Source organism: Halichoeres trimaculatus, unplaced genomic scaffold (assembly GCF_033239565.1).
Source record: "Halichoeres trimaculatus isolate MK-OKI-2021-1 unplaced genomic scaffold, fHalTri1.1 fHalTri1_scaffold_23, whole genome shotgun sequence".
Lineage (NCBI taxonomy): Eukaryota > Metazoa > Chordata > Actinopteri > Labriformes > Labridae > Halichoeres > Halichoeres trimaculatus.
The window spans coordinates 19,533,491-19,557,542 of NW_027437201.1; the positions used below are offsets into that span (position 1 = coordinate 19,533,491).

At 41.4% G+C, this 24,052-nt stretch overlaps 3 protein-coding genes across 3 annotated transcripts in view; 2 read left to right on the forward strand and 1 right to left on the reverse strand.

Annotated features, from left to right (window-relative positions):
• The first annotated feature begins 3,180 nt into the window (after window positions 1–3,180).
• On the forward strand, window positions 3,181–12,778 carry LOC141784940 (ATP-dependent RNA helicase DHX8). The gene is made up of 23 exons (XM_074662918.1): window positions 3,181–3,406; window positions 3,711–3,796; window positions 4,419–4,491; window positions 4,784–4,875; window positions 4,978–5,084; window positions 5,169–5,555; window positions 5,663–5,807; window positions 5,933–6,139; window positions 6,245–6,332; window positions 6,436–6,533; window positions 6,641–6,788; window positions 7,268–7,449; window positions 7,855–8,049; window positions 9,625–9,810; window positions 9,894–10,104; window positions 10,190–10,371; window positions 10,469–10,609; window positions 10,724–10,879; window positions 10,992–11,129; window positions 11,224–11,352; window positions 11,474–11,670; window positions 11,764–11,943; window positions 12,030–12,778. The coding sequence occupies exons 1-23, from the start codon at window positions 3,196–3,198 to the stop codon at window positions 12,247–12,249; spliced, it is 3,759 nt and encodes a 1,252-aa protein (XP_074519019.1). The 5' UTR covers window positions 3,181–3,195; the 3' UTR covers window positions 12,250–12,778.
• Window positions 12,779–13,680: 902 nt separating this feature from the next.
• LOC141784847 (ATP-dependent RNA helicase DHX8-like) lies at window positions 13,681–21,985 on the forward strand. Its single transcript, XM_074662765.1, has 23 exons — window positions 13,681–13,840; window positions 13,936–14,021; window positions 14,099–14,165; window positions 14,252–14,337; window positions 14,424–14,530; window positions 14,625–14,966; window positions 15,060–15,204; window positions 15,295–15,492; window positions 15,575–15,662; window positions 15,756–15,853; window positions 15,987–16,134; window positions 16,608–16,789; window positions 17,612–17,806; window positions 17,883–18,068; window positions 18,149–18,359; window positions 18,440–18,621; window positions 18,728–18,868; window positions 18,977–19,132; window positions 19,242–19,379; window positions 19,473–19,601; window positions 19,683–19,879; window positions 20,975–21,154; window positions 21,441–21,985. Exons 1-23 carry the CDS (start codon window positions 13,738–13,740, stop codon window positions 21,658–21,660), a joined length of 3,585 nt encoding a protein of 1,194 aa, XP_074518866.1. The 5' UTR covers window positions 13,681–13,737; the 3' UTR covers window positions 21,661–21,985.
• A 6-nt stretch (window positions 21,986–21,991) lies between these two features.
• The window catches only part of etv4 (ETS variant transcription factor 4), a 47,003-nt gene continuing 44,942 nt past the window's right edge, over window positions 21,992–24,052 (reverse strand). Inside the window, exon 12 of the mRNA XM_074662766.1 lies at window positions 21,992–22,489. Within this exon, the coding sequence (XP_074518867.1) occupies window positions 22,262–22,489 (228 nt within the window). The 3' untranslated portion in view covers window positions 21,992–22,261. The remainder of the gene's footprint in view (window positions 22,490–24,052) is intronic.

Consider the following 24,052-nt stretch of genomic DNA (forward strand, 5'->3'; position numbering starts at 1 on the left):
GCATCACGGGTGGCCCCAGTAGTCCCAGGCCCACCTCAAACTTTTCTTTGAGAACAATATATTTTTCTTTCTTTCTTTTTATTTTTTCTTTATTTATTTATTTAATAGGTTTTAAAGAATAATATAAAATTTTGTCACGTTACGCTTGTTTTGTTATTGTTAAATGCCCTGTCTTTATAAAATGAGCCAAGTTAGACAATCTTTAAGCCTGTTAGAAAAACAGTTATGAATCATTCAGCCTCATGTTGTACCGCTGGGATAAAGAATGATTTTGGGGAAGACTGTAGATTTTTGTTTTTTATTTAATTGTGTTTAATGTTGCTACTCTTACAGCCTATAATACATGGAAAGTTTAGGCAACCAAATCTGCTTTAAAACATATAATGTAACAGTACTCTATCAATATCTATCACCCACCCAAAATTGAAATCCTGGCGTCCAGTGTTAGCTCCATTAGCCAGATGCTACTCTGCCTGGGTTAGCACAGCTAGCTCATCCATCTTATTGGAGACATATCTTACATTCTCCATAACGATGGATGGATGGAAGCACAGGTCGCTGTCGTCACTTCTTAGCTCACATAATGGCACCAGCATGTTGTCCTCACCTCCTTTTCTACAGCTTGCAGAGAACACCAGTCCCAGCACTGGATAGCGTCAACATGCTACAGGCTACTAACAGGCAAAATCAAGCATGGTTACAAGTAGGATCTCACAGGAGCAAAAGCAACCAGTTTATTGTCAAAGGCAAACAAATGAGACATAAAAAGTCATGAAAGGCTTTAAATACAAAGATAAGAAAAAAAGAAAAAGACAGCCAACAAGAGATTTCTGATAGATGCACACGTTTATATAAGGGTATTGAGATTTATTATGCAGCAACAAACCATCCGTGTGTTATCTGTCCTACTTATTCCCATCAGGTTTTTAGAAACAGGAGCCTATAGTCTCAAAAGCAAAGTGCACTGTTACTGTACAATCAAAAGCTTTGGATCTCACTCTTAAAACTTTAACATAGTTTGTTTCAGTTGTGTTTATCCTGTATCCTCATCCGACAGCGACGCTGCAGACGAGGTTTCAGCCATTCATTCTAACAATACAGAAACAATCACCCTCTTTGCTGATGGCCTTGTTTGCCTCTGCAGCTCGTAAAAAGAAATCAGCACTGATTTCAGTCTGCTTCATTAGGAGATAAAAAGTCATCAGGAGCTTTTAGACAGTCATGTTGAGCCTAGCTGTAAAAATGCTTGTTCTTTTGGATGGCTTGTTAATGCTTCTCTATGACCTATAGAATAAAATGAAAAACTTTACAAACTACAGATCATATTTTTAACTGAACATGGAGAGAAGAAGTAAGTACCTGGATTATTAAAAATGCATCGACTTGGAAAAGATCTTCTGGGACTTTCTGAGGAAAGAGGCCCATCCTTGGATTAATGCCTCAGCAAGAGAATCCATTACTGCCTAAAATGTAAAATGTATGCCTTTAGAGGAGGCCGAGTAGGAGTGTGAGAAAAGACAAGTGAAGTGAAAATAATTACCTAAGATTACAGAGGCTCATCCACTGGAACAAACTGTAACGAGACACACGCAGACATAATCTCACAGGTTAACTCCTTCTCAAAGAAGGAAAGTTCAGAGCTTGTCTGACATGAGAATCTTTAGAAAACTTATCAACAGAATACTCTTTAATTCCTGATCAGGAAACCTTTAGAAAGTGGTGTGTTTACGGACGAGTAATGAGGATTAAATTTAATAAGGAGATTAGAGGTAGGGGGCCTGAGAGGAAAGAGCCAGTGAGACAGCGATGGAGGGGAATATGTAGAGTAAACAGACAGAGGACAGAGTGTGCGTGTGTGTGGGAGGGTCCATAGGCTGGGTCACTGAGTTGAGATGTACTGGAAGGTATATGGAGGGTTATCCCAGGGCGAGGGGAGGCGGGCTGTCTACCATGTCCTACATACCAGCCTGTACTCCCAGATTAACACTCTACACCTTATATAATACATTCTGATGACCCTGACAGAAAGTGATACAGAACGCACTCCTGATTTACTGGTCTGCGCTGCTTCCCATAGCTGAAAAACTTGTTAGTGAGTGCAAAACTATGAATCATGACTGTATGCACTGACATCTTGTGGACAGGCCAAGATAAAAACAGAGATAAAGTCATACGGGAAGCCTGAGTTAAGTGTTTAAGATTGCACTCGGTGATTTATTGCTTTGTTCTGCGTACATAGATGCCAGAGTTCATATGTCTAGTCATTTTTTTCCTTAAAATTTCTGTTTTTGCTCAACACTCTGTTTCTTGCTAGAATCTGATTTACAGTCCAAAAGTTTGCGCTGCATGTTGTTGTAGATCTTTGGTGTCTAGTTGCAGAGATTTGTTAACATTTAAGCAGAAACAATAAGTTCAGATATCTAGGGGAAAAGTCATCCAAAATTTGTGATCAAAGTTGGAGTTTTGCAGGCTATAGAGGTGAAAGAAAACAGTGATTGCTTCTTAAGAACATGCAATACTTTTTTTAAAATACCACTGTAAACCCAGCATTTTTTTTTAAATAGAATTCTCCCAAACTAGGTCAAACCATTAAAAAGCCTTACAAGAGTCAGGTTTAGTACTCTCACATCCAAGCTAAAAAAAATAAGTGAAAACATGTTAGGACAGCTTAAGTAACTTAGCCACATATGAGTTCATAAATTCTTCATAGCACTGTAACAAATTATTTAGGCAACAAGACTATGTTGGGCGTAATGTACCTCTCCTATGCATCCCAGGGGCTGCAGCTCTGTAGGCACACAGAGCACTCCGCATTATACATGGTTTGGGAAACAATGTTTTGGAACACACTAATAGTACATGTCAAACAAAATCATATCAAAATTCAGCTTTAATCTGCATTACATATTTGCTTGTGACATATGCAGGATTTGGAGCAGTAATAGCAGTATATTCTCTAGCTTTGTTTCACAATGATATACCACAAACATGCTCTGTTTTTATGTACAGCTTTATAAGAAACAGATTTCTGCTGTTGGCTGCCAAACCGAGAATAATAACCTGATATTTCACAGTAGAATCCTAACATGTGAGGCCATGGCTTGGGGTGATTACCAGTGCTTTGACAGGACTTTTAGCGCCATCCTGCGGAATGTAGGAGCGCAGTGGGGTAGACAGGCAGACCGTTGAGGCGTGATGACGTATGACGCAGCACGCACAAGATTAAAGACGGAAGCTGCCCTCATCCAATATGTCTGCCGTCGGTACCGCTCCGTGAGGAAAACAAAGCTCATGGAGATGGCAGACGGTGGAGTTGACGAGCTTTCACAGCTCGAGTATTTATCTCTGGTGTCTAAAGTTTGTACGGAGCTTGATAACCATCTGGGAATAAGCGACAAAGATCTGGGTAAGTAATAACGAAGCTGTTCTAAACTAAAACCGGAGCTAATATGCTAGCCTATGCTAACTGTAGCCGTTAGCCATCGTGTCGTGTTGTTGCACAAAACTTCACGATTTCCAACTTTTAGGCTTAGCTCTACTGAAAATACTTTATTTTTTATTTCTTTGAAAGACTTATTATAAATGATATCTTTTTTGCGGTGTTGACGTTGTTGGTTTAAAACAACGTTAGATTTAGCTAGTTAGCAAGGTAGTTTACCAATCACACTACGTCTTTTTAACTTGTTTTATATTACTTTGATTCTTCACAGCTGAGTTTGTTATCAACCTTGCTGAGAAACAACCTTCATTTGATGGATTCAAGGCCCTGTTGCTTCAAAATGGAGCAGAATTCACAGTAAGTTACATAATACATACACAAACATTTAGGCCTTTGTGTCTCTAAAAGTTCTTTCTTAAGTTTTAGACCCAAAACACGTTAACGCATAAGTACAGGCAGTTTTTTTTCCTTTTTCTGACAATTTATTATTTTATGAATCAATCGGGAAGCAGGTGCAGATCAATATGTCTGTCACTTCAGACAAAAAATACAAAAATGACAAATTCCCCTCATTACTGTGTACAACTGGTAGACATAAGTCATGACTAACACAACAAGAGATAAAGGAAAAGTAACACAGAACACCTACAAGTTTTATAATCCCCTAACCCAACCAACCCCATCCCTCAGATCTTTCTCACAACATGCTGGGTATTGCAAATTAATATAGAGAGAAAGTTTACTATTTGTTGCCAGAAGTTTTGAGCAGATGGACACTCCCACATGATGTGCAAGAAAGTCCCTATTTGACTTAAGTCACATCCAATACAATAGGAGAGGGCGATAACGTAATCATAAAGCGTCGCTTTGGTGTTAAATAAGTACGATACAGGAAATTGAGATTGGTTAATTTATTATTTAGGGGTACAGGCAGTTTGATTGATACTTACAATGTATAAATGGTGTTTCTGTGTTACAGGACTCTCTCATCAGTAATCTGCTTAGGCTCATCCAGACTATGCGACCTCCATCCAAGGCATCAACCAGCAAAGGTGAGTTTATTCCGGAAGAGATTCACTGCTCTTCTGACTTTTAGTCCAGATTTATTTATTAATGCCATATCGATTTAAGCAAATAGTCCCACCTCACTCAAAGCTTCTACCAAATGGGTCTTAGTGGCCGTCACAGCCCAAACACCACCCAGTGAACTTGGTTTAGAGCCATCGCCTTACTGTTATGCTTTCTCATGTGCTGTTTCTGTTCTTTACTCTTGTTAATGTGTTAAATATAATTTGCTTTGTTTTCGATCTTGATCAAAAGTGATAAATAACTATTTCATTTCAGTCTCTGAGGCGCTGGTCAAGCCCAAGTCAGAAAAAGAGAAGTTAAAGGAGTTGTTTCCTGCGCTGTGCAGGCCAAATGATCCAGAGCCAAAAGTAGGAGACTCAACACACTTTTTTTTCCAGTTGTTAAACTTGTAATGCTAACAATAGTACAGTGGACTGTGCCCCTAATTTTCTTTGTTTGGTTAATCTCAGAGGCTTCTCGATGAAGATGATGTGAAAGTTGCGGCAGATGCCATGAAGGAGCTGGAGATGTTTATGCCAAGTGTCAGTGGGACAGACTCAAAGAGCAGCAAGAGCAGGTGGGGTCTACTCATGAAACATGTCATTCTTATAAATTCCACATCCTGCATTACAGCACTTTAAGTATTCTGTTGCTCTTATAGGTCAGAAAAGAGCCGACGCCACAGCCGTAGTCGCAGCAGAAGCAGAGAAAAGGACCGGCACAGAGACCGTGACAGAGATCGGGATAGGGACAGAAAGAGACGGCATCGCTCTCGGTCCAGATCCAGGTCACGCTCCAGGGACCGTGATCGTCACAGAGAAAGAGACAGAGACAGAGATAGGGATCGTGGCAAAAGGAGGGACAAATCTTCCCGCTGGTCAGAGCGCTCACCCAGCCCAAGAAAAGATCAAGACAGAGACTCTGACCGGTGGAAGGACAAACACGTGGACCGTCCTCCACCAGAGGAGCCGTCTGTTGGTGACATCTACAACGGAAAAGTCACAAGTATCATGCAGTTTGGATGCTTTGTCCAGCTGGAGGGGTTAAGGTCAGTAAAAATACAAATCACAGCAGGTTGACCTGATGTAAAAAGTCATTGCTAAGCTTACTTATTTGTAACACAACATTTTTTTATCCCAATCTCTGCTTTTGTAGGAAACGATGGGAGGGTTTGGTCCACATTTCTGAGCTGCGAAGAGAAGGTCGAGTGGCAAACGTGGCTGATGTTGTCAGCAAAGGGCAGAGAGTGAAAATCAAGGTGCTGTCCTTCACTGGATCCAAGACGAGTCTTAGTATGAAGGTAAGAAGAAAGATGGTGAGCCCACAGACAGATGTTTGTGAGGTTTACCAGGTTTAAAAAAAAACCTTACAAAGATTTCAGAGTTCTTCTTTGAGGGTAAATTAATAAAAATGTCTTTTTCGTAGGATGTGGACCAAGAGACAGGAGAAGACCTGAACCCCAACAGGAGGAGGAACGTAGGCCCAGATGGAGGGGAGGAGATCTCTATGAGGAACCCTGACCGGCCGAGCAACCTGAACCTGGGCCACGCACCAGAGCTGGAGCAGGATGACACGCTGGAGCGCAAGAGGCTCACCAAAATATCTGACCCAGAGAAGTGGGAGATCAAACAGGTGGGGACAAGATGCATCAAATATTCTTAAAAAACAAACACAATCTGGTTTTAGTGAAGGCATTCGAAGTTCTTATACCAACGCTGTTTCTTTCTGTGTCTGTAGATGATTGCTGCCAACGTCTTGTCCAAAGAAGAGTTTCCAGATTTTGATGACGAGACAGGAATCCTTCCCAAAGTTGACGATGAAGAGGGTAAAACATTGTTTAATTTCACAGAAAAGCACATACTTTTGTAAATTAATAAAAAAATGTGAGGTGGTCTTCTTGTTCATTAATCTCACGCTCTGTTTTCCAGACGAGGATTTGGAAATCGAGCTGGTTGAAGAAGAACCTCCGTTCCTGAGAGGTCACACCAAACAGAGCATGGACATGAGCCCCGTCAAGATCGTCAAGGTACGAACAAAACACATGAGACCACTTCAGTTGGAAATTAAATTTGTTTCCAAAATTAATTAAAACACTTTTCCTCCCACATGTCGCGTGCTTCTCTCCACCCACAGAATCCAGATGGCTCCTTGTCTCAGGCGGCCATGATGCAGAGCGCTCTCGCAAAGGAGAGACGAGAGCTGAAGCAGGCTGCTCGAGAGGCAGAGATGGACTCCATCCCCATGGGGCTCAATAAACACTGGGTTGACCCGCTGCCAGACGGTGAGAGACCCACTGAGTGTGCACATTAAGTTAATTTTCTGCCACAGATGTTGACGCTGCTGTGCGACTCTTCGTCAGTTTGAAGCTATAGAAACATTTACGCTTGAATTTAACTTTTTCTTTGCTCCTTGTGCTCATCTGTAGTTTTAATCTATTTTGGAATGCAATGTGCCCCCCTATTTAAAAAACCCTGAGTCTGAAATGAGGTTTGCTCCATGAAAGCAGGCTGTGCCTTCAGGCATACCACCACTATAGATGGTTATCTGTCTTCCTGGAGCTTGTGTCTGGCCGGATAGAATAGTCCTGGAATGGTTCAGTACACTCATATGCTCCCATGGCCTCAGGTGATCCAGACCGTTTCAGAAAGTGGGAATTATTCGTCTGTTATTGTGCAGATATGACTGAAACAGCCAGGAGTGTGACAAGATGTCTGCTGTTAAAGGAGGTATTTTAAAGCACTCTTCTTCTGTCCTTTGCAGCTGATGGTCGGCAGATTGCAGCCAACATGAGAGGCATTGGCATGATGCCCAACGACATCCCAGAGTGGAAGAAGCACGCTTTTGGAGGCAACAAGGCCTCGTATGGAAAGAAGACTCAGCTCTCCATCCTGGAGCAGAGGGAGAGTCTGCCCATCTACAAGCTGAAGGAGCAGCTCATTCAGGTTCGTTTCGCTTTAAAAACCAAAACTCAAAGGAGCTCCTTACAGGGATTCAGCTGGATGCTTCACAAGAGAGCTTCTAATTGAATCTGATTAGGTTCTCCTGAAAATGTGATTACCCTTTAACAAGCAGATGTGCACACTTTGAGATGAGCTGAAAAGAACATCTGCCAAATGTAAATCACCACATTTCCCCACTTTTGGTAATTTGCTTTTCTGTTCTGCTCGCAAAATGTGATAATCAAATGATGATAACAGAGCTCTGGCTCAGGATCGGTGTTAAATCAACCGTACAGCTGCTTCTCTCTTGTAACAATCTTACAAATGTGTTTGTCTGACGTCAGAACAGAGATTAAAGCAGGAACATTGACTCAGCTATTTTCTCCTTTTATGTTTGATCTGTCACAGGCTGTTCACGACAACCAGATCCTGATCGTTATCGGAGAGACAGGCTCTGGTAAGACCACACAGATCACCCAGTACCTGGCAGAGGCCGGTTACACCACGAGGGGGAAGATCGGCTGCACTCAGCCTCGTCGTGTGGCCGCCATGTCCGTGGCAAAGAGAGTCTCTGAGGAGTACGGTTGCTGTTTAGGCCAAGAGGTGAGATATCCACCCCTTAATGATCTATTGCAGGGCTGTACAATGTGGGTCTTCTGGGCCAAAGCTGGCCCTTCAGCATTTTTTTCTGATCCTTTATTTATTTATTTATTTATTTATTTAATGTTGCACTACCTCTCCTGACCAAAAATTAACACTGTGTAACATTTGGAGTAGAGCAGTGCTAGTCCCGTTAGCTCAGATCTGGAAGTCCATGACCAGAGAGTGAGAAGACTGGGATGGATGCGTATGAGTCAGTGGCTTTCTGATTAGAGAAAGTTTAAAAATAGTTGGGAACATGAAAACTTTTTTACAGAAATTGATCCCACAGCCGTTTGCCTAATACAGGGGTCTGCAACCTTTACTTTCATAGGAGCCATTTTTCCTTAGCTCACCTGGATAAAAGTTATTCAGGAGCCACAAAATCTACTTAATCTTCACAATAAAGACAAAAAGTGTATAAATTTGAAACACATTAAAAATCTAGTGAATAATTAGCTGAACGAAAAGATTTTGTGTTTATAAGATTGTACATGTTATGTCTCAGTTTTTTATTTTCAATAAATTTGCAAATATTAAAAATTTAGAAAACTATGTACTATCATAAAGTTCATAAATAGATAGTAAATATTTCAGTAAGTTTGTGATTTTTTTTCAAAAAAAAAAAATACAAAAAATGGCTGAAAATGCAAAATATTTTAAATTTTAAAACATTTCATAAATTTGCAAAAAAAAATATACAAAAAACTGTCTTTTCACAAACTTGCTCCATTTTGAATTATTACAAAAAAAAATGGGGGAAAATGCAGAAATAATAAAAAAAAATGAAATCTACAAATTTGAAAAATCTTTTTAAAAAATTGGAATTTTTATTCCTAAATTTGCAAAAAGTTTACGAAAAAATAATTTAAAAAAAAATTGCAAAAAGTCAAAAAAAAAAAATCTGAAAAATATTTTTTTTATAATAAAATTATAAATAAGAATTCTTTATTTCATTAATATTTTTTTCAAATCTACAGGGAGCCACAGGAAAGGAGTCAGTGAGCAGCATGAGGCTCCAGAGCCTCAGGTTGCAGACCCCTGGCCTAATATGTAGGCAGATATTTGCTTTGTTAAGAGTATAATCTTTGTAAATTAACGCAAATACAGTTACGAAAGGAAAAAAATAAAGCAGGTGTCCAGTTTTATTACTATTCCTTATTTTAAAAGGATGGAAAATGCGCTTTTTGGTTTCATAGGAGCATGCTGTGTTCCATTGTTCAGGTTATATTGCACTAAATGTCTTTGAAGACATTGGCCCTGTATTTGTACCATGTATGTTCAGTAATTTTATGCTGTGAAATACAGTAAAGAAAAGTGTTTTCATCTTCAAAATTACTTTTATGAGTATTTATTTTGCACAATAATGCTATAGGCATATTTAAAATCATGCAGTGCAACATGAATATTTACTTTTGGCCCGCAACCCTCCACCCTGATTTGTTTGTCGTCCTTTACTGAAAGGAATTTAGGCATCCTGATCTGTTGTAACTAGCTTATTTAATGAAAAGAAGGTCTAATATAAACGTTTTTCTCTAGGTGGGCTACACGATCCGTTTTGAGGACTGCACCAGCCCTGAGACGGTGATCAAGTACATGACAGACGGTATGCTGCTGAGAGAGTGTCTGATTGACTCAGAGCTGGGACAGTACGCCATCATCATGTTGGACGAAGCTCACGAGAGAACAATTCACACTGACGTCCTCTTTGGTTTGCTCAAGAAGGTAAAATAAGCTTTCTTTTTCAGGGATCAGTTACGCTTGATAAGTGAAACAGGTGTTGAGCGTGTTTGTATTTCCTCCCTCAGACGGTACAGAAACGCACAGACATGAAGTTAATCGTCACGTCAGCCACACTCGACGCCGTGAAGTTCTCTCAGTATTTCTACGAAGCTCCCATCTTCACCATCCCCGGCAGAACGTATCCTGTGGAGGTTCTCTACACCAAAGAGCCTGAGACGGATTACCTGGACGCCAGCCTCATCACCGTCATGCAGATTCACCTCACAGAGCCTCCAGGTATGATGTCACGGTTTTACTAACACAGGTGTAGACTCAAACATCACCCAGTCGCTAAGATCTGACTCCTCGTGTTTCTATCCAGGTGACATCCTGGTGTTTCTGACGGGACAGGAGGAGATTGACACGGCCTGTGAGATCCTGTATGAGAGGATGAAGTCTCTGGGTCCAGATGTTCCTGAGCTCATCATTCTGCCCGTTTACTCAGCTCTGCCCAGTGAGATGCAGACCAGGATCTTTGACCCGGCACCTCCAGGCAGCAGAAAGGTACAGACATTTCTAAGAGAAACAATACAAATCACCTGTAGCCCCAATTTTAGGCTTTTACATGTATCAAGATTAAGAGCTTATATTTCTTTCTCAGGTGGTCATCGCCACAAACATCGCTGAGACATCTCTGACCATCGATGGAATCTACTACGTGGTCGATCCCGGATTTGTAAAACAGAAAGTTTACAATTCAAAGACTGGAATTGACCAGCTGGTGGTGACTCCAATCTCACAGGTACAGTTTGATATCAATAAATTAAAGGTAGATTTTGTGACTTATCTATAAATGCAAGTGGAGAGATTTGGCCTCTTGCATTTCTCATTGTAAAAAATCTGTTTTGAAATTTAGGCTCAGGCTAAGCAGAGAGCCGGGCGAGCCGGGAGAACAGGTCCAGGGAAGTGTTACAGACTCTACACAGAGAGAGCTTACAGAGACGAGATGCTCACAACCAACGTTCCTGAGATCCAGAGGACTAACCTGGCCAGCACCGTGCTCTCTCTGAAGGTGAACCCACTATAAATAAATGAACCATCTCTATCTCAGGGGGCTGTAGATAAACTTCTTAAGTTTTTGATCAAAGTTCATGTTTTAAATCACATTTGTTTTCTTTCTCCAGGCCATGGGCATCAATGACCTCCTGTCCTTTGACTTCATGGACGCTCCTCCCATGGAGACTCTGATCACAGCCATGGAGCAGCTCTACACACTGGGAGCTCTGGATGATGAAGGGTTACTCACACGGCTGGGGAGACGGGTGAGGGAACTACATTTCTCACAGTGATATTTTTACCTGTGCTCTTCACTTTCCAGGCTTACTGTTTCATATTTGTGTGTGTTTTGTCTTGTAGATGGCTGAGTTTCCTCTGGAGCCTATGTTGTGTAAGATGTTGATCATGTCCGTCCATCTGGGCTGCAGCGAAGAGATGCTCACCATCGTCTCCATGCTGTCTGTGCAGAACGTCTTCTACAGGCCCAAGGTGTGCACACCAATCAAAGAATATTTGAAAATTAAACTTGTATCTTAAAAAATGATCTAAATCCCCTCAAAATAAATGTCCAGACAAGGTGTGTATTAACCTTTCCTCTTTTGTGTTTCAGGACAAGCAGGCCCTCGCTGATCAGAAGAAAGCAAAGTTCCACCAGCCTGAGGGAGATCACCTCACCCTGCTGGCTGTCTACAACTCCTGGAAGAACAACAAGTTCTCCAACCCCTGGTGTTATGAGAACTTTATCCAAGCCCGGTCCCTGCGCAGAGCTCAGGACATCCGCAAACAGATGTTGGGCATCATGGACAGGTATGGACGCTTTCTCAGAAGACAACAAAGTCTTTGTCAATTTGATTTGTTTCTGGTCTCTCATTAATCTCCAATGCTCTCTCCTTTCTTCAGACACAAGCTGGATGTGGTTTCTTGTGGAAAAGCCACAGTACGAGTCCAGAAAGCTATCTGCAGTGGTTTCTTCAGGAACGCAGCGAAGAAAGATCCCCAGGAGGGCTACAGAACTCTGATAGACCAACAAGTGGTCTACATCCACCCCTCCAGTGCCCTGTTCAACCGACAACCTGAGTGGTAAGACTTCAGCTCTTTTTCACATTTTGATACTTAATTTATTCAGAAATGAATCAAATGAATGACATCCTTCCTCTCCTCTTCAGGGTTGTGTACCACGAGTTGGTCCTGACCACGAAGGAGTACATGCGAGAGGTGACCACCATCGACCCGCGCTGGCTGGTGGAGTTTTCTCCCGCCTTCTTCAAAGTGTCTGACCCCACACGCCTCAGCAAGCAGAAGAAACAACAGCGCCTGGAGCCTCTCTACAACCGCTACGAGGAGCCCAACGCCTGGAGAATCTCTCGTGCCTTTAGGCGCCGATAAGTCTGATGTTATTAAAAATAAACTCAAATGTTCTTACAATGATGAAATGGCCAGATGCAGCCTGGGAAACATGATCCGTTTCTGCTGGTATATGTTTGAATCATCACATTCAGTCGTTTTTGCTCTTTTTTTAAATTTTGTACACATTGTACATCTTACCCTGAAGGTCCTAAATGTCCCTGTGTTTGTTAGGGGATTTTAGCGTCTTTATTTTAGAGAATTGGGTGCCATTCGCTTTTCATAGCACTAAAACCGGAACAAAAAGAAAACTGCCACATTTCTGTGAGAGGATCCTGAAAATCAGTGGACTATTTATTTTGATATTCTGTAAAGTGTTTTATCAAAGAGTCTGACTTGAAAGAACGGTGATGGGACCTTTTTACGAGTCAATACTTGGATGTAAACAGCATATACATGTTTGGTAGATTTTGTACTATAACTTGGAGAGTTTGAGCTCACTTGTCTGTGCATCTGAGACTATTGTTTGACTGTATTGCCAGTGAACCAATGAAAATGTGTCCTCATTAAACTCACATTTTTCTTAAGTATGTTGGTGTTTGTTTGTTTTTCTTCTGAGAATAGATGGGAATATATATTTGTCAGGAAGGAATCTGGAGGTAATTTCTCAAAAACAAAGAAAACTTTACAAGAGCCATAATATTCATTCAATATTCATTCATAAATATTTTTTTAAAATTATTTAGCCTAAAGTTGTAATTTATGAATAAAAACACAATTTAATGATTAAAAGATCAGATAATTGTAAAATGTTTTGTTTTTATTATTATTATAGTTATTATTTTAAGATTTTTTTTTGCCCTATGCCCCATACCCTCAACATGGGTCTTCAACAGATATTCAAACAGTCAAAATAAATGAATAAACACATATATAAAACTGAAAATTAAGAGAAGGATTTAAAATAAATAAATAGGTTATTTTTCAGCATAAAATCAGTAAAATTGAATAAAAGCCATGCTGGTTGAATTTTTTTTTCATCCTTTATTCCACAATTCAATTAACATTGTTGGAAAAAAAACAAACTCACATTTCCATTCACATAAACTTAGCTTACATCTGAAACACAGCAAGCTTACAGAATAAAATGAAAACAGAATAAAATAAATGTCAATTAAAATAATAAATAATAATGGGGGTTAATGGTTACACTAAGAAGATTTAAGCACATCAACAATACACAGGATTATTATTTATGGATTTAGAGACTCTGACATGGTTTCATATAGATCATATACTGACTGGTTGTCTTCCGATAGTATCTTTAAGGATACTAAATGATTTTTAATTTAATTTTTAAAACAAGTTAAGGAGGGTTTGCTGTTTTTCCATGCTGGTTGAAATGACGCTGCAGTACAGTGAAGTTCCGAAAAACGTTCAACCAGATGACCGGCAGGGGGCAGCAGCGCGTTGCACGTCCTGACGTAAACAGAGGAAGAACGCTTTCCGGATGGAACGTAAACAAGAGACATGGCGGCCTTGGAAGATATTGAGCGTTTGGAATATTTATCTCTGGTTTCTAAGGTCTGCACGGAACTGGAGAATCATTTAGGGATAAGCGAAAAGGATTTAGGTGAGTTAACGATCCATTTCAACACTTTTCATCATCTACTTCCTTTAAAATCAACTAGAAAACGAAATAATTAAACACATGGGTCTGTTTCACAGCTGAGTTTATCATCAGTCTGGCGGAAAAACATCCAACGTTTGAAGAATTTAAAGCGGTTCTGTGTGAAAATGGAGCAGATTTCACTGTAAGTAAAACACCTTTCATGTAATCTTTTTCGACGTTACATCATATTTTCTTCTTAACCGCTGTTTTCATCTTCAGGACACACTCACTGGGAATTTACTCAGACTTATACACACTATGCGGCCTACAGCATCTACAAGTAAAGGTACAAGGTGCTCCATCAGTATGTAATGCACTAATTCAGGGTTAAGTTTTTCCTCTGTAATAATCTCCTGTTTTTATTAAATACAGCTCAAGATATCAAACCACAGAGTGAGAAAGACAAGCTGAAGGAGAAATATCCAGCTCTGTGTAAACCAGACGACCCTGTGTGGATGGTAAGTCTTAGAAAACAACAACAGGGAGCTGAAACATAGCTCTTTTCAATGGCACTTTATATCTAAATATATAATCCTTCTATTAGATTCCACCAAGACATCCAGATAAAGATGATCAACAGGTTGCAGCAGCTGCTATGAAAGAGCTGGAGATGCTAATGCCAAACTTTAATGGACCAAGCTCTGATAACCGGTAACAAAAAATGTAATTTTCATTATCTCGTCATGCTGAAGTGTCTTTTTATTATTTGGATAAATGAAATTATGTTTCTGTCACCTCTCCTCAGGTCAGCCAAGCCTTCACAAGATGACAGGGGTCGAGACGCAGAGAGAGAAAGCGGTCAAAAACGCGGCCGTTCTCGCTCCAGATCCAGAGATCGTGATGGCGAGGCAAACCCAAAGCGTAAAAGGAAACGACCATCTCGCTGGAGTGATCATCCACCGAGCCCTCGCAGAGACAACGACAGCAACAGCAACAACAACAACAAGGATGCCAGGGACTCAGACCGGTGGAATGACAGACTTGTAGATAGACCACCACCTGAGGAGCCAGTCGTCGGCGACATTTACAACGGCAAAATCAGCAGCATCATGCAGTTTGGCTGTTTTGTGCAGTTAGAAGGTCTCAGGTAAGAGGCTCAACCTGACGTGCTGTTGGTTCTTTTTAATGTACATTCAGTTTTTCAGTTTTGCTTAGTATTGTTATCTGCTACTGTCTGCAGAAAACGCTGGGAAGGCCTGGTTCACATCTCTGAGCTGCGCAAAGAAGGACGCATAGCTAATGTGGCTGATGTGGTCACCAAAGGTCAAAAAGTGAAAGTCAAAGTGCTTTCATTCACTGGAACCAAAGCCAGCCTCAGCATGAAGGTGAATCAGGTTTAAATGGTGGACTGAGGATCAGTTTTTATGCTGCAAAAGATCAAAAGGGTTATTGTGTTTGTCTGACTCTGCTTTCAGGATGTGGACCAAGAGACGGGTGAGGACCTGAATCCAAACAGGAAAAGACACCCAGAAGTTGGAGCTGGAGCTGGAGAGGAGGCCATGAGGAACCCTGACCGGCCTGTTGAAGCCTGCGTACTGGAGACAGAGGAAAGCACATCAGAGCGCAAACGGCTCACCAAGATCACTGACCTCGAGAAATGGGAAATCAAACAGGTGCTCATCCAATAGATCAAATCTTCACTTCCTGCTTTTTTAACCCCATGTAAAAGTCAGCAACTGTTTTTCCCTCTCTCAGATGATCGCAGCCAACGTGCTCCCTAAAGAAGAGTTCCCTGAATTTGATGAGGAGACGGGAATCCTTCCTAAGATTGAAGATGAAGAAGGTAAGACTCTTAATGCTTTTGTCCTTTTCCCACTTTAACAAAATGAATGTTTCTGTTTACAGCACTTGTATCTTGTTTCCTTTCCCTCCTCAGATGAAGACCTGGACATTGATCTTGTTGAAGAGGAGCCACCGTTCCTGAGAGGACAGACTAAATACACCATGAACATGAGCCCGGTGAAAATAGTGAAGGTAGACATCCAGGATTCAGGAACCTGATGGTCAAACATTGTTACAGGCTGATCCCTGCACCCGGATTCCTTGTTTCCCTGATGTATTTCTGTATCATCATCTCACCAATACTTGTTTCCTTGTTGTCCATTAGAATCCAGATGGCTCCCTCTCTCAGGCTGCCATGATGCAGAGCGCTTTAGCTAAAGAGAGACGGGAGGTGAAGCAGGCGGCGCGTGCAGCAGAGATGGACTCCATCCCCACCGGTCTCCACAAACACTGGGTGGACCCCATGCCTGATTGTAAGCAAATTTTAAGGATCCAGTAAAACTGTGTTAATGTAGAAGATGTGACTCTAACACTGAAGAACCAGTGGAGCTTTCTTTTGCTCCAAATACGTCCACATCGGAAATAGTTCAGAAGAAAAACACGTTTGTGTCCCAGATTTGAAGTTTAGGAAATAAAATCGTAGCATCCGTCTTGTGCCAGGCCCATTACACTATTACTCAGTTTCTGGGGCATGACTGGAGATGCTTATCTAGCTTCCCTCTGAGCTTGCACACATAATATCATAATGCACTGTGACTCAGTCTTCCATAGCCTGGAGGGATAACGGAGGCGGAACAAGTTCCTCTTGACCCAGTTCCTACCTCTGACTCAGTTAAACAGGAGGAAATTCTTTATCAGTGCAGTTCATCTCTCTTAAATTAAATAGTGGATTGTTGGAGGTCTCTGCGGCTCTAACATCACAACTCCTTCTTCCTCTCCTTTGCAGATGAAGGAAGGCAGATCGCCGCTAACATGAGAGGCATTGGCGCGATGCCTCTGGATCTCCCAGAGTGGAAAAGATACGCCTTTGGAGGGAACCAGGTGTCGTACGGGAAGAAGACTGAGCTCTCCATCCTGCAGCAGAGGGAGAGCCTGCCCATTTTCAAGCTGAAGGAGCAGCTTGTTCAGGTGTGGTTATGTTTTTGGAGAGCTTTTTTTGTTTGTCTGTGAACAACATAACTCAAGAAGTAATGAGCAGATCTTGATGAAATTTTCAGGAAATGTTAAAATTGGAATAAGGAAGAGGTGATTAAATTTTGAAGGTGATCCGGATCACTGTCTGGATCCTTGACTTTTTTAAAGGATTCTTTCTTTGAGAAAGGGACGTTTTCACCATATGTGTATATAACTCCACGATAAATGGTCGGATTGCTTTGCAAAACAACACAAGACAAGGTCACCATAATTTCTGACAGATGTTAAAGTACGACCCAGATCCTGGCAATATTCTGGATACTAAGATCTGAAATATGAAATATGTACTGGGTAATCATAATTTTCAACACAACAGGTAACAGATTATTGTGCAAACCTGCAGCTAACACCAAATTGTAGCAGACAGTCTGCTGAAAGGGAGTATAACATTAAAGTAGGACTAAAGTGTTACATCACAATCATAATCTGCCTGAACTTTTCTGACTTGCAGCGTCTCGCTATGTCTCTGTCATCTCACATCTTCTCCTCATATCCATGCTGAGCTCTCATCCAAAGTGCACACCGCTCTCACCCACAGTAGTTTACGAGCATGATTTTGATTGACAAGCTTTGCCAGACCTCCTCTCCTCCTGCTGAAAAAAACTAAATTTCTTCTATAGATGCAGTAAACATCTTTATTTGGAGATCTTAAGCAAATAAGAGATTAATATGTGATTAATTAGATTAATTAATTACAAATCCTGTAATTAATTAGATTAATTTTTTAATTGCCATATGTATCATTTCTCTCCACAGGCCGTCCATGATAACCAGATCCTGATAGTCGTTGGAGAAACTGGCTCTGGTAAGACCACACAGATCACTCAGTACCTGGCAGAGGCGGGTTACACCGCTCGGGGGAAGATCGGCTGCACTCAGCCACGTCGTGTGGCTGCCATGTCAGTGGCCAAGAGAGTCTCTGAGGAGTACGGCTGTCGTCTGGGTCAAGAGGTAAGATATCCTCTGTCCTGTTTAACTGAAACACTTTGTGAAATATTCTATAAATTCATCTCTACCTTCATTCCAGGTGGGCTACACAATCCGTTTCGAGGACTGCACCTGCACAGAGACTGTAATCAAGTACATGACCCACGGTATGCTGCAAAGAGAGTGTCTGATCGACCCTGACATGAGTCAGTACGCTCTCATCATGCTGGATGAGGCTCATGAGAGGACAATCCACACTGACGTCCTGTTTGGCCTCCTCAAAAAGGTATTTTACCATCGTTAATTAGTCGAATATCCTCATCAAACAGTGCTCCATGCTGTTTAGTACCCATCTCTCTTTTTCAGACGATACAGAAACGTAAAGACATGAAGCTGATCGTTTCCTCAGCCACGCTCGACGCCGTGAAGTTCTCCCAGTATTTCTTTGAAGCTCCCATCTTCACCATCCCAGGAAGAACTTTTCCAGTGGAGGTTCTCTACACCAAAGAGCCTGAGACGGATTACCTGGACGCCAGCCTCATCACCGCCATGCAGATTCACCTCACAGAGCCTCCAGGTACCAAGTTTGATTCCAGGTGTGAGCTTAACAAGTTAACCAGGATCCAAACATTGACCGTTTCCCCGTCCTCTGCCCAGGTGACATCCTGGTGTTTCTGACGGGGCAGGAGGAGATCGACACGGCCTGTGAGATCCTGTATGAGAGGATGAAGTCTCTGGGTCCAGATGTTCCTGAGCTCATCATTCTGCCTGTTTACTCAGCTCTGCCCAGTGAGATGCAGACCAGGATCTTTGACCCTGCACCTCCAGGCAGCAGGAAGGTGAGGTGATGCTCTGCAGATTCTTATTTCTGTATAAGCTGGAGACAGTTTGGAGACTTTTAAGCCCTGAAAAAACTTCAACCATGTTGGTTCCTGTTGTCCTCAGGTCATCATCGCCACAAACATCGCAGAGACATCTTTAACCATCGATGGGATCTACTACGTGGTGGACCCTGGATTTGTTAAACAGGTTGTTTATAACTCAAAGTCTGGGATCGACCAGCTGGTGGTGACTCCCATCTCACAGGTGACCTCTTCACATCTTTTTAACATTTTCCTTCTTTGAGCTCATAGTCTTACACAAAGACTCTTCTCTACTTCATAATACTTTAAACAATCTGTCATTTGTGTTTAGGCTCAGGCTAAGCAGAGGTCTGGACGAGCCGGGAGAACAGGTCCAGGGAAGTGTTACAGACTCTACACAGAGAGAGCTTACAGAGATGAGATGCTCGTGTCTAACGTACCCGAGATCCAGAGAACAAACCTGGCCAGCACTGTGCTCTCTTTGAAGGTGATGATCTGACTTTTCTGACATCTCATAAATGATTCCAAACAATAGGAGGACTTTGAGGCCTTCACGTTTTATGTTTCTATGCAATTTCTTTTGCTCTGCTCTCCAGGCCATGGGCATCAATGACCTACTGGCGTTTGACTTCATGGACGCTCCTCCCATGGAGACTCTGATCACAGCCATGGAGCAGCTCTACACTCTGGGAGCTCTGGATGATGAAGGGTTACTCACACGGCTGGGGAGACGGGTGAGGGAACTACATTTCTCACAGTGATATTTTTACCTGTTCACTCTGTTTTTCAGGCGTGTTGTTTCATATTTGTGTGTGTTTGTCTTGTAGATGGCTGAGTTTCCTCTAGAGCCCATGCTGTGTAAGATGTTGATCATGTCCGTCCATCTGGGCTGCAGTGAAGAGATGCTCACCATCGTCTCCATGCTGTCTGTGCAGAACATCTTCTACAGGCCCAAGGTGTGCACACATCCCATCTGATGTTCAGAGACTCACCTTGAAGATTAAAGTTATTTAAAAACGAAACTCTTCTCTCTCCAGGACAAGCAGGCCCTCGCTGATCAGAAGAAGACAAAGTTCTTCCAGCTCGAGGGAGACCACCTCACCCTGCTGGCTGTCTACAACTCCTGGAAGAACAACAAGTTCTCCAACCCTTGGTGCTTCGAGAACTTCATCCAGGCTCGCTCCTTGAAGAGAGCTCAGGACATCCGCAAACAGATGCTGAGCATCATGGACAGGTACGGATGGTTTCCAGTCGGGCTGGGGTGATTTGCTGTTCTTGCGATTAATTCTATCACGGTTTTTGGGGTGCTGATTCGATTTAAACTGCGATTCTTTGATTTTGATTTTTGCAATTTTCTGTTTGGTCTTTTAACACCAGACCATGTGAAAAAGTTAAATGATGATGATGTGTACAGACTATATCAGGAGACATGTTTTCCTATAAAATGAGTCAAGGCCTTTGCACACAAGATGTGAGCCAACTGTTTTTTAATGCAAGCTTTCACACCAGCAACGTTCTTTCACTGAGCGAAATTGCAGATTTTTTTTTTCGGACAGAGGTCGATTTTTCCAAAGTTTTGCTTGGGATAAGTACACATCCAACCAGTCAAAAACGCTCATTGCTGACAAGTCACAGTTTTTGCTTTGCGACCTAAAACTCAGGACACTTTATTGGTTGTTTAACTTAAAAAATAAAGATTTTATTGTTCCACAATTTTTCATTGTATGATGATTTTCAATAAAATAAGATTGGAACATTGAACGTATATTCTGTCAGTAAAAAATAAAAAAATAGAAATTGGTATCGGCAGGTCAGGCTTTTTAAAGATCGGTGATGGGTGATCGGCCAGAAAAATGTGATCGGTGCACCCCTAATAACAACTATAAAGACAACAATTACAAAGACATCGTTTGGAGGAGAATAGCTGTAGAGATTGAATATGACACCTCCAAATTTTTTGCAATTGCGTGAAATTTATTTTTGTCGCCATTGGTGTGCAAAGGCCTTCAGAGGAAAGTTTCGCCCTCTGCTGGAGGAAAGCGGTAACTTTTTTCCAGTCCAGTTTATAAACAAAGACTGAAAAAAAGAATCTGAATTAAAAAAAAAACTGTTTTGACGAAGCATCCTGATTTTGATATTATCAAACAAAAAATTCAGATATATTGATTTTCAATTTTTCTCCCACCCCTAGTTTCCAGTCTTTGTGAAAGTAAAATCTCATCCAGTGTGAAGAACCTGCATTATTTTACATAATTTAATGTGTGTTCTGTGAGAAAAATCAAATTTAAAGTGAAGTTTTTTAATATTCAGCATCATAAATCTTCCTCAGACACAAGCTGGACGTGGTTTCTTGTGGGAAAGCGATGATGCGGGTCCAGAAGGCGATCTGTAGCGGCTTCTTCAGGAACGCTGCCAGGAAGCACCCCCATGATGGATACCGTACTGTGGTCGACCAGCAGGTGGTGTACCTGCACCCCTCCAGCACGCTTTTCAACAGGCAGCCTGAATGGTGAGTCGGGCTTATAAACACAGGATGGCGTCATGAGGAGTGACTTTAGACAAGATTTTACTTGTAGAAAAGGATTATTTGATAAGTTGTAATTTGTGTTTGAGCAGAGGGAAGTTTATGCCTTTTAAAACTGTTATGACACCTTTAATTTAAATAACTATATGATCATTTTCTCTGGATTAAATCTGTATGACTTCCTGCTCTGTCAGTGATTATTGTTAGTGAAGATCTCTCTTCTTTCGGCTGTAATTAATCTGTATCCCTCTCCTCTCTCTGCCCCCTGCAGGCTCGTCTACCACGAGTTGGTCCTGACCACCAAAGAGTACATGCGTGAGGTGACCACCATCGACCCTCGCTGGCTGGTGGAGTTCGCCCCGGCGTTCTACAGAGTGGGAGACCCCACCCGTCTCAGCCGGCAGAAGAGGATGCAGAAACTGGAACCTCTCTACAACCGATACGAGGAGCCCAACGCCTGGAGGATCTCCCGTGCCTTCAGACGGCGATGAAGAAGTGCCGTGCCTTAAACTAACACCAGGTGGACAAACTTACTAACACACCCACAGACTGAGCCAGATGATGGCTGAAAAGACACTTTATGTTGCTTCAGATGCATGGATATATATTTAAGCTGTTTGTTGGGATTAGAAATGTTGAGGTAAACAGATTTTTAAAAACAGAAATGCTTCTGCTTGTTTTGTCCATCCACAAAATCAAAGAGATCTCACCAGAATCCCCTCACTTCTTGAAACAGATGAGTTAAAAAAACATCCACATGTGACTCTTCAGAGAAGCAAACAAAAGAAGCACAAACACGTGACTTTGCGTATTGTTATGGGTATTTATTAAGCAATCTCTTCAACCACAATCATGTTTCTGATCGAACAGGCCTCAGATGTGAGAGGAATGCAGCTCTTAAAAACAAAACAAAAAGAATCCCTAATGAGATTAATTTAAAACAAAACACCGTAGCCTTATATACAAGTGGATGGGGTGGGCATGTGCAAGAGGTGCATGGGGGGGTCTCAGGGTGTGTATGATGATGGGTGGGTACATCAGGGAGATATCTGAAGGTGGGGAGGGATGAGGGGAGGAGAGGAGGGGCTGGCTTTAGTACATGTAGCCTTTGGAGTAGGGCTGGGGGCCCATGTTTTGAGGGGCTTGTTCTGTGGTGTAGGGGACGCCTTCGTCCAGGTGGGACAGCGGCACCGTGTCCTCCTCGTTGACGTAGCGCTCGAACTCGGCCTTCAGGCTGGGTCGCTGATTGTCGGGGAAGGCCAGAGAGATGAGGGCCTCGGGCTCGCACACAAACTTGTAAACATAGCGCTCCCCGGCCACCTGCGGCGAGGAGGAACAGACCGAGTCAGACAGGAATACAGAAACATTACACCTTTGACTTCTGATGCTTTTACACTGGAAAAAATTAAATCCTACTGAGTGTTTTTGTCTTATTTCAGTAAAAAATATCCTTTAAGACTTAACGCCAGCCACACTCTCCTGACCAGTCCAGAAAAAAGTCTTATTTCAAGGTATTTAAAAATGAGGTTTGAATTTCTTGGAACTAATAAAAAAAATTTGTTGATGAAACAAGAGAAGAGTTTCTCGTTTGTTCTAGTTTTAAGCAAATTTTTAGCATTTTTTTTTGTTCCATTGTCAGATTTTATTTACTTGTCACAAGCAATTCAGACCTTATTTTTTTTCTTTCAATAACTTGAAATAAGACATTTTTCTGGACTGGTCAGGTGAATGTGGCTCATACTAAGACTAAAAAGACATTTTCTACTAAAAATAAGACAAAAACACTCGATAAGATTTCAGACTTTACACCAGCTGTGAGTGAACTTAGTGTCAAAGGAGGCAGTCACACATTTTATCAGTTAAGGGAAAAAGGCATGGTAGAGGCAGCAGATTAAATTGATTATCCGCCTGCTTTGGTTTTATTACAACTTCAATCAAAAAAAGAACAAACAACAGAGCCAATACTGGAGATCTGAGAGACTGATGGTGAACATCACGAGCCCTGCAGAGAAGAAGCCTTATCATCAGCTTGATTTTACTCATTTAGGTGCAATTTACAAATTAACTGCTGCCATCTTCAATTGACCTGTAGATTAGAGTTATTTGGCAGTTCTTCCTATATTTCTGACTTATTTTTTCTTCATTTAAAGTGTTAAGAAAATTGGGTCTGAACTGAGACTACAGACTTAAAAACTGAGTTTTTATTTAGGGATGGCCACTGAATAAGGCTTTTTTATAGGTACCGACTGATTTCTGTCAAAAGTACCAGGTATGGATTCAGTAGGAGTAGAAGACCATGAACACAGCATTGCATTGTTATATATTGAAAAATAAATTTGATAAATTGAATTTTGTTTTATATTCTATTATTGAACAAATTTATATTTTTTACCACAAAAACACAAAAAAGTACGGGGTACGTGGCATTGGTACCAAGTGTGGCGCGATACAGGCAGGCACAATAAAATTTTCTCCCTTACTTATTTATTTTTAATTTAACCTTTATTTAACCAGGTTGGTCCCATTGAGATTAAAAACCTCTTTTTCAAGGGAGACCTTGCCAAGAAAAAGAGGTTTTTAATCTCAATTTATAAAAACACATGTGAGAAAGCCTCAGCTTTGATAAAAACTAGTTTAATGTGGATGATAAAAGTTAAGCAGGATCATGTTTCAACTTGACGAAAGGAATTTAAAAAAAAAAATTCTGACAAATATTGTGATGTTTTCAGCTGGGAACAGGATGATGTAGGTATGACATCAGGACTCTGTCTCATCCTGTATTGATTCACAGTAAACCACCTGTTCACTATACATTACCCTTTACAGCCACAACACTGTGATTCATGCAGCTTTTGCAGGATTAATATACGTCTAATCTGATCC

Excerpts from the sequence above, each read along its gene's own strand:
- LOC141784940 (XM_074662918.1), top strand. The coding sequence starts at position 3,196 with ATGACGTATGACGCAGCACGCACAAGATTAAAGACGGAAGCTGCCCTC. Across the intron at positions 4,876-4,977 it reads CAAATGATCCAGAGCCAAAA|AGGCTTCTCGATGAAGATGA; the intron begins GTAGGAGACTCA and ends GGTTAATCTCAG. Across the intron at positions 10,372-10,468 it reads CACCTCCAGGCAGCAGAAAG|GTGGTCATCGCCACAAACAT; the intron begins GTACAGACATTT and ends TTTCTTTCTCAG.
- LOC141784847 (XM_074662765.1), top strand. The coding sequence starts at position 13,738 with ATGGCGGCCTTGGAAGATATTGAGCGTTTGGAATATTTATCTCTGGTT. Across the intron at positions 14,967-15,059 it reads GTGCAGTTAGAAGGTCTCAG|AAAACGCTGGGAAGGCCTGG; the intron begins GTAAGAGGCTCA and ends TACTGTCTGCAG. Across the intron at positions 18,622-18,727 it reads CACCTCCAGGCAGCAGGAAG|GTCATCATCGCCACAAACAT; the intron begins GTGAGGTGATGC and ends TGTTGTCCTCAG.